General features: G+C 42.4%; 1 protein-coding gene across 1 annotated transcript in view; it reads left to right on the plus strand.

Moving 5' to 3' along the window:
• DHRS3 (dehydrogenase/reductase 3) overlaps nucleotides 1-9,324 on the plus strand; it is a 28,516-nt gene extending 19,192 nt beyond the window's left edge. Inside the window, exons 2-6 of the mRNA XM_039697486.1 lie at nucleotides 2,701-2,844; nucleotides 3,896-4,015; nucleotides 4,743-4,981; nucleotides 5,974-6,099; nucleotides 7,242-9,324. Coding sequence (XP_039553420.1) covers nucleotides 2,701-2,844; nucleotides 3,896-4,015; nucleotides 4,743-4,981; nucleotides 5,974-6,099; nucleotides 7,242-7,326 — 714 coding nt within the window. The 3' untranslated portion in view covers nucleotides 7,327-9,324. The remainder of the gene's footprint in view (nucleotides 1-2,700; nucleotides 2,845-3,895; nucleotides 4,016-4,742; nucleotides 4,982-5,973; nucleotides 6,100-7,241) is intronic.
• The last annotated feature ends 649 nt before the right edge of the window (nucleotides 9,325-9,973 follow it).

The raw sequence follows: 9,973 nt of genomic DNA on the forward strand, positions 1-9,973 counted from the left end.
TATAGGATATTAAAGGTCTCAATGAAACTGTTGGGGCATAAAAAAATAGTATATCCAAGAGTTGCATCACAGACAGATGTTCCTTTGACAGGTTATCCTTTGCTTAACTATTCTTCCATGTATATTTCCTGACATTCAGTGCACCAGTGGTAGCTCCTGGGAATAGGAGGCTCTATGGATGCTTGAAACAGATTGAAGTGAAGAGTGAGGGATCTACTTTTTATTTAGCAATAGCAGTGTGAAGCACTGGAGTGTTAGATATGTGAGCACAGTTTCCTGCCTTACACTCTACTTGTCTGACACCTTATTTCTCTTTCTCTCCTCTTCCTGTCCTACCTTCCATCACTCTTCAGCAAGTCACTTCATTTTTTAGTGTGCACATTGACTAATCCAACCCTGCAAAGAGGGTGAAGTTCACCCGGATGCAAAACTCTGTGGGCATCAAACTTGATGTTTGCAGTTGACATTTTGTGCTGTTTTTTTCCTTCCCCTTTCCACAGAGGTTTTTCCTTCCCCTTTCCATGTGGGTTGTGAAAGGGAGAGCAAGTGTGCATGTGCTCGCAGCTGAACAGTATTTTGTAAATACTTCCTGAGAGCTTGTGAAATTTCTCACATGTTCTTGATTTCCCTTCAAGTCTGCAGTGTACACATGAAAAATATTCCTCGGTCTAGCCCTGGGATCAGAAGTGAGTAAATAGCCATCACTTTTACAGGCTTTGAGGAGATGCCAAGCCCTGATGGCCAAGGGTGATACGCTGAGACTTTAGAAGCCAGGCCAGTGCACAAGCTGCAATTTCAGCCATATGCTTTCTTATAGTTTTTAAGTGTGATCACAGCTTTTTCCTTGAAAATTACTTCCCCTGAGATAAGATTTCCCATGAAATGGCTCTGGCATATTTATACACACTCTGAAGTTTCTGGTTAACCAGATTTGTTAGTGCTCTGGAGAATCTGAGGATATAAATCTTATCAGTCTGGGTGTGTTTGTGTTCACAGATGTGCTAATGACATGGAAATGGGATTAATTGTAAACGTAACTTGTTTAGGAAGTGGTTGAGGATTTGGGTACTTCTGCATTTTAGCCTTGCTTGGGCACACTGAAGGCTCTTTGACGCTGCCAGAGATTAGTTTTAGTACCAGTTATGAGATAAGCTTAGCTAGTCCTTAAAAATAAGCATGTTAAAGCTCCCTGCCAGAGATTTGTTGTGGGGTAAGAATATTGCACACATAATTTTTTATGTTTATCTTGCCTGTCATTAAGTTAATTGCAGGGATTGAGCTATAAGCAGTGATGCAATTCAGATCTTTTTCCTTCTGTTCTTTCAACGTCCAGAAAACTCAAAGATTCTTTAATCTTTTAAATGTAAATGCACTTATTTTCAACCATTAAAAAAAATTGATATACTGGCCAGATTCATACAGACTCAGTACACAGTAGTGTGAGAAGGAACTATAGTCCTGGGTCACACATGCTTGGAAATAGCACCATAATTTTGCATTTTCAGTGTAGCAACCGTTTCTTCTCTCCCTTTTGGATCTTGCTCTTAGAGTCACAGAACAGTCAGCTGATTGCAGCAACATGCTCCATTCAGTAATTTATTTTTTGCAGAACAAGGGTGACTCACTATTTATAACATGATAAGTGCTGAGAAGACTTAGTTGAAGAGCAAAAACCATGGATCGGTTCATTCATAGATATCTTAAGTAACAGAGATGAAATTATATTCCTTCCAGTAGCCTTAAATAGCAAATATGGTTGTGTACTCAGAAAAAAAATTGTGGTTACATCTGTTTAGCTGCAGATTAATGTTTGAAGGACAGTGGTGGAAGCCCCATCTCAAACTTGATGGTTTTGCCTCACTAGAAAGAATTGTATTAGACAAAGCCCCATGATGAAAATTAATGAACCTGGTGACTTTTCAAGTTATTTCTGTTTCTGACCTCATTGATGGTGTAGAAATGCAGATAGGGTTGGCTGGTTATGTCTCATTGTAAATCAGATCCATGCTCCATTATTTGAATGCTTGTTCTATGAATATTCAGAAGTTTCTTTGTACAAGAAGCAGTGTTTAATTTTTATTGAGTTAAAAGGCAGTAGCAAGTGAAATCCTGCATATAGGAGCTGCAAAATAAATTCATGCTTGAAATTTCTCACTTTAGAAGTCTGTTGTAGGATGAACACTTGTTTGAAATGCACGTGAGACACCAGCCTGCAATCAGCATTGCAAGTAACTACTAGGCTGAAAAAATACATTTTACTACAGAGCAGGTTTTATCTCCATACGTAAAACAAGTAGAGAACACACCAGATATTCAGGAAGGTTTGTGGTTTTAAATTAATTTGTCATTCTGTACATGTGTATAGCAAAAACAGGGAGAGATTTGAAATGACACGATGCAGAAAAATTTCCAAACATTCCATATACCAGTCACATTAGACTTCAGATCTGAGTTTTTGTTCTAGCTTGTGTTGCTTGTAAAGAATCTGTAAACAGAGGATCAGCAGTGGAACACAGGTCCCACTTGATACTCCCCATGTAACAGAAAGTCATTGCTTTTCTTAAATGAAGCAAAACAACAGCCCTGGCAGTGAAAACACATCCAAGATTTCCATCAAACCGTTGAAGTCAGAAGCATGTTTTAATTATTTCAGATATGAAACAGAAGCAGTTAGCCTCTAACAAAAGTTTCTTGCCACAGATCATCCTGTGGGGTCGGACTGAGAAGTGCCTGAAGGAGACCACGGAGGAGATCAGGATGATGGGGACAGAGTGCCACTACTTCATCTGCGACGTTGGGAACCGCGAGGAAGTCTATCGGCAGGCCAAGGCCGTGAGGGAAAAGGTCAGGGGGAAAGAACACTGCTTGGGAGGGGGCTGAGGGAGCTGGGGGCTCACTCTGGAAAAAGGAGACTCTGGAGGAGGAGACTCACTATGTGCAATAGGTATTTTATATATAAAATATGGATTGTGGAGTATAACGCGCAGATTATAAAAGTCTGCCCCTTAGCATGGTTCACCCATGGAGGTTTCATGGATCATTTCACACATTTCAGTGTTAAATAACAGAATAACAGCCCCCTCTATATCCATAGGCACGTAAATGGATCAAAGTCAGCTTGCTCTCAGCAGCACTTGGCACAGGGGGAAAAACAACAGAGCATGAAAAGAGGAGAGAGCACCAGGAGAGTAAATGAAGGACACAGGGTGCTAAGATGTCAGCTGCATTTATAAACTTCCATTATTAGCCTTCACCTTCATCCTTGCCTCTTCCAAATCAAAGTGCTTTCACTTTAAATAGTGCCATCCATTCTGGCTCTGCACAGCTCCCTGACAGGAGGGTGCAGCCAGGGGGGTCCAGCTCTGCTCCCAGGGAACAGGGGGCAGGATGAGAGGAAATGGCCTCAAGTTGCACCAAGGGAGGTTTTAGATTGGATATTAGAGAAAACATGTTCATGGAAATGGTTGTAAAGCATCAGAACAGGCTGTCCAGGGCAGTAGTGGAGGCACCATCCCTGGAAGTGTTCAAAATCCATGTGGATGTGGCACCTGGGGACGTGGGTTAGTGCTGAACACAGTGGTGGTGCCAGGTTGATGGTCTCAAAGGTCTTTTCCAGCCTTAACAGTTCCGTGGTTTTGTGATTCGGTATTTGATGAGAATAAATAATATATTGGGGAAAAAAGGAGGGTGACCACGCAGATAAGATTGTACAAAGTCCAGCTGCCTGTATGAGGTGATACAAAGGATTACAAAGCCCATAGGCAAGAATGTCAAAAACCATGAAAATAATGATGTATTTGGGCAATGATGGCTATTCAGCTCTAATGGAAATGGCTGATGTGTGAGGAGAGATACCTTTGGTCACAAGCTTTTCTCTTTTTTTTTTGTTTTGCAGGTGGGTGACATCACCATCCTGGTGAACAATGCTGCTGTGGTTCATGGGAAGAGCCTGATGGACAGCGACGACGATGCCCTGCTCAAATCCCAGCACATAAACACCCTGGGACAGTTCTGGGTGAGATAAGCTCTTGTGTCCCCCGTACTCAGAGGTGGGAAGGAGAGTGACAGATTACAGCCAGTAGGTCTTTCCAAGGGATGCTTGGTGAAACCAGTCTGTCTTGAAAACAAGAGAGAAAAAACAATGTGAGGGGCAAAGGCCAGAGGAAAGAGATCAAAAATAAAAAAATAAACATTTTTTTTTCAGTAGTACTCAGTATGTGATGCTCTTTATTCCCATTCTGTGATTTCCAATAAAACATTTGATGTCTTTGTCAAAGCCTGAGCTCACAGAGGAGTTTCCTGTATGGTGATGTGAAGAGAACATCAGAGGAGTGTGGGACTACAGGGAAGGGAGCTGTGAAACTCAGTCCAGTTTGAATCAGACAATAGAAATGAAAATGAGCTTCTTGTGATTTCATCACTTACTTGAAGACTTTATTCCATAAAAGTTCTTTAGCATAGTAGGCACTCTGTTCATGGTCTTTATCTGGGGGTACTGCTCATATATGTGCTAGGAAAGACTTTTGTTGTATTTCTACACAAACTTTGCCCATTTAGAATCTCAGAAAATGACAAAACAACGAGGCTACTCCTTTCCTTACATAATGAACAGCAACACTTGGGCTTGTTGTGTCTGTGTCACCTTTTTCTTTTTCAGTCAGTGCTGTTTTTCTTGTATCACTGCTAAGCTTTTTTTTTTTTTTTTTCTTTTCTTTTCTTCTTTTAACTCTCTTATTCTTCAGACCACCAAAGCATTCCTGCCAAGGATGCTGGAGCTCCAGAATGGGCACATTGTTTGCCTGAACTCTGTCCTGGCCTTGTCAGCCATCCCTGGAGCCATTGACTATTGCACCTCCAAAGCCTCATCCTTTGCTTTCATGGAGAGCCTGACCCTGGGGCTGCTGGACTGTCCTGGGGTGAATGCCACCACAGTCCTGCCCTTCCACACCAGCACAGAGATGTTCCAGGGCATGAGAATCAGGTCAGTCCAGGGGAACTAGAATAAAGCATCTCATTTTAAATGAATCATCAGAATACACTCCTAATTAATGCTTCATTTAGTTAAGAGAATTTGGTGTCTCATTTGGCTGCCTGGGAACAGAGGGTCACTTTAGGCCACCTGGGACCCATCAGACTGGTTCCCTCAGTGTGCTGGGATATTCCTGCACCACCCTGTGCTGGGGAGACATTCACTGCTGCTGGGAGAACTGGAAGCTGGCTTTCCCTGCATGTGTTCAAGCCATACCAGACAGGGAGGGGAAGCCATCTGCAATGGTCATGCAGAAAGACCAGTTTACAAATTACTTGAGAATTAACAGTACAAGTTCCTTCTTTATTCACTGGAATACTTAATCCTTTCCCACTGAAAGGAATGACAGCCACTTACTGAAGTGAGACTATCAGTACCTCCTTTTTCCCCCTGTCCAAGAGAACAAGTAATGGCTGTCCAAATTAATCTTTTACAGTGGGTGAAATAACCTTTAATACAGCTTGTGCTCTCTTAGTCAAGAAAATCTGCAGTGTCAAGCTCTTGCAGGAGCTGGGAAAAGCCTTATGTTTGGTATTAAAAGCAATGGAGGAAAATATTTGTATTTCACCTGTCAAGGATTTGAATCAAGCAAAGAGGAACAGAGAGTAAAAGGAAAAACACCATCACTGAAAAGACAGCATTTGGTATTGGTTTGCATTCAAATTAAGAAAAGCCCTGAATCAGGGCTCTGATTACTCTCTGCCACTTCTCCCTGAGGGCACCAACATGTACATTCTTAACTGTTTACCTAAGCTGGAACTGGGCTTTCTGCTTTTGGGCATTTTTGGCTGGAACTGGAATTTTCTGCCTCTTAGGGACATAGCCTGTCCTGGGCATGTTTGAGGGCCAGTTACCAGCAATGACTCAGAGTAACAGGACGTGGTCAGTAACACTTTAAAGGAGGAGCTTGGTTCACCTGTAATTATTTCATTTTCTTTGTTCAGGTTCCCTAGTCTTTTTCCTCCTCTCAAGCCAGAGACAGTGGCGAGGAGGACGGTGGAAGCTGTTCAGATGAATCAAGCCTTCCTGCTCCTTCCATGGACAATGCACGTTCTTGTTATCCTAAAAAGGTGAGTATTTCCTGTGCCCAGGAATGGCCTGGCCACTTGGCTCTGTGTCTGTTCCCTGAGGCAGAGCTCAGGCTGACTGAACTGCTCTCTCATCTCTTCCCTTGAAAGACAGTCATGGAAGCAAAAGCACTTTGAAATTCCCTTTGGAGATTTTTTTTTTGTATAACCCCTCATGAAACCAGTTTTGTTCCCAAAGTTTGGATTCCTGAGGTGTAAACTGGATTTTTGTCTGGGGAATTTCATAGTCATTAACTTGCACAGGTTGATTGGGATTTATTAAGTCACTTGTTGGACTCCAGGCTTTTTATTGTGCAGGATTTCTGAACCATAAGGCCTGGACATCCCACCTGCATTTAGAGAGCATTGCCTGTGTTACATCAGTGAAACTATTAAATCAATATTTTTGTGTATGATCAGGACTGAAATTTGAATGTACCTAAGGGAAAAAACCATAACTTCATAACCTGGAACAAGCACAGAGGAAGGACTTTCACCATTGTGTTTCCGTGCCAGTTTGCACTAAAGCCTTTGGAAAAGCTGCTGCAGTCAGGAACTGAAACAAGGCAATAAGACTTCAGTGGAAAATAATTTCAGTATTGCATTTCAAACAAGAAAAAATAATTCACAGTAAATGCTTTGCTCTGAATGTAAAATTTGGAGTAGAAGTTCCCAGAAATTCTGTCAACAAGAAAAAGGGCTGTTCCATTTTATTGTAAGAACTAATAGGTTATTTTCCATTACCGTAGCTGTCAGGAAATCAGAGGTCTCTATCCATACTTCAGGATAAGGAGGCCACATGCCTTGCACAGCCAGATAGCAGGGCAACCAGAGAATTCAGGTTAAATCTGTATATATCAGAGTATAGTATTTAGAAGGAATAAAACAAAATGGTATCTTCCAAGTTACAGCTTTTACAGACTTTTTTGGATAAATATTTCTGTAGAGCAAGAGTGACTGGATGGAACTTTCTCCCTGTAAGCTTCCTCAGAGCAGGAAACTGATGCCAGCTTTGTCTGTGTCTCACTAGCTGGTTTTTGAACATTTGTGTTTTTATGTCCCTAAATGCATATTTACATATCTCTCATCAGAACAGATTAAGGGGTTTGTCTCATCTGCTCCTTTCCTTTCTGTTTCTACACCAGCATTCTCCCCCAGGCAGCACTTGAAGAAATCCACAAGTTTTCTGGGAGCTACACCTGCATGAACACTTTCAAAGGACGAACATAGGCTGGCACAAGGACTGTTCTGCACTGAACCCAGCACGAGCATGAAAATCCTACAGGACTGTGAATCAGCAAGTCTTGGCTTCCAGCCTGTTCATGTGACTTGTGCTGCTCTGAGGCAACACATTTCTTGCAGGTCATATCCATAGTAACATGACCTTTGCACAGGATTGAGTGAGTGGACTGTGGACCCTTGGAAAGACAAACAGAAAGTGTGAAATGTTTCTATGATGTTTAATTCTTTAGAGTTCAATTGTTAAATCTACTCATAGTTTTAAGATGTGATTTTTGTTTCTTAAGTGTCTGTGGGCTGTCTCAGTGGAGAGGCAGCACATCCATCCCAAACACACTTTGTGCCCTCTCTCCAGGGGAGCTGCCCTGGTTTCATTTCAGCTTTTTCAATGGGGAACTTCAAAATTACTATGAAGAACTAAAAGATATGGACAGTTCTTCCTTCTCTTTCTTTACTTTCCATCCCATGATGAAGCTGTTCCCAGCACACACTGGGGAAGGAGCAAACCATGAAGCAATGTTTTCTTTGCTAAAGGCCACCCAGGACTTCTCGTTCTGGGCCCAAAAAAGCTGTTGTACTTCCCCTGTGGAGGCTGGACAGGAAGGCTCAGGCAGCAGAGCTGAGAGTTTGAATAGTGGAAGATTCTTTCTGTCACTGAACTCATATGTGAAATTGTCATTCTGATTTTTTTTTTGTTCATTTCTGATAAAATATAAATATATTTTTAGTGTTAATCCCAGACTGCCACACACGTAGGCAGCAGCACATTGGGGATGAACTAAATCTAGAACTAAAACTAGAGCCTGCTTGTACAAACATACATTCACTGACATAATCCATGCAGAGGAAAATCCATTGTATCAATCTGCACAGTGAAGTGGAATAATGCTCTAAGAGACACTACTGTTGTGCTCATGAGATGTGAAATTTGGGACCACATTTAGAGAACACCTGATTAAATGCATTTTGAATTCATCTGGAAATAAACCCATTGTGCTTTAGGGACATTGAATCAGGCACTGATCAGCCAAAAGTGATAAATATGCTTGGACTCAGGTGCCAGAAGCAGCTAGACATTATTTATTTTTGTAGTGAAATATTCTCTTGGACAGCCTAGGAAGGGCAACACTGCATTCCTGTGCAAAATGCAGTGAGCAGCACATTGGAGCACTACTAACAGAGAAATTAATATAATTGCAATAGAGGAAGTAGCAAGTCCAACTGGAGACACCTGAATGAAGTGCCTCAGGGGTGGATGTGTGATTAAAGGAGTGAATTTAGGGCTCCTGACTCGAATTTCAAGCTTTTCTGTAGATGTCCTGTGTGGCTTGGGGCAAAATGAATCACCTGAAGGAGCACCCTGACCTGCAAAGCAGATATTCCTGGTGTTTCCCTACCTCAAAATTGCAAGTCTGACTACCTAAATGTCTGTCAAAAGCTCAGCAAACTCAAATGCAGCATGTTCTAGGAAGGAAAAGCAGTATCTGTTCATAGACCAAGAGGTTCTACACAAAAGTTTAGATGAGGAAAAAACCCATATGCCACAATATATCATCTCCTAAAAGACTTCTGAGGTACAGCAGAAAAGCTGTGAGCTGTGTTTAAAATACTTCTTTAATGGAGATCTGCTACTGAGATGCAAAGGTGTGAGTGTTGAAATCAGGCCTTACTGCAGACCTTTGGATTTCTCCTTTCTGGAGCTCTCCAAGAGGAAGGTGCTGCCAGAAAGTGCCACTGCTGAAGTCCCTCTGCCTGGGTGAGTGTTTGGAGGGGCTCTCCTGCCTGGGTCAGTGCAGAACTATAACCTGGAGCACTGTGACACCTCTGAACATGTTTCTTAAAATGCAGTTTTCCTTGGAATTCCTGGATGTCTGAGGCTCTCTGGAGAGGATGAAAAGAAACTTCAATCTCTGTCATTTTGAGACCACCCTAATATATGCTTCCAGCTTTATTTTTTGTCTTTTTTTTTTTTTTTTTTTGAGAAGCCCATCTCACTGAAAAGTCAAGTGCCATGAGAGGAGAACCCTTCCAGGATCTGCCTGGAATACTGAAGGTACCAGGTTTATCAGGAGAGGTTTGGGAGAGGAAGATCTGGTGACACCAACTTCCCCTTGTGCTCTCTGATCCATTCCAGTTTCTCATTAATCCCAGCTGGGTGTGCCAGGCTTGTAGCTGCAAGTGCAATCAACTGTGGTGAAAGAGCAGTGTCCCCTTGGAATTAAACCTGTGTGCTGAGAGTCTGTTTATTGATAACTTCCTAATGCAAAAGTGAGGTAAAAACACACACTGGACTCCCCATTCGTCCCCAGATCCTGTCCCTTACACAGATCTGCTCTTTCCCTGCACCACACAAAAGATGTTCCCTGTCTCCAGAGCTGCCTTGCACACTGAGTGCTGTTGATTTCTTTCTGATGCATATAAAGAAGTCGGGAGGTAGCTGAGAGTCCTCATCTCTCCCCTCTCATGCACACACCTCCCTCTGTCTTCCCTCAGGGTCCCCGAGCGTTCAGCAGGTCAAATAGCAGTCACGGTGGGGGAGAGGGTTGCAGCAAACAGAAAATAATGAGGAAAACATTAACTTTGCTCTGCAGATAGCAGGGAGGAGTTGGGTCAGAGTTCCTTGCCTGGTGAGTGCTGT

This window comes from Passer montanus, unplaced genomic scaffold (assembly GCF_014805655.1).
Source record: "Passer montanus isolate IOZ18808 unplaced genomic scaffold, ASM1480565v1 scaffold118, whole genome shotgun sequence".
Lineage (NCBI taxonomy): Eukaryota > Metazoa > Chordata > Aves > Passeriformes > Passeridae > Passer > Passer montanus.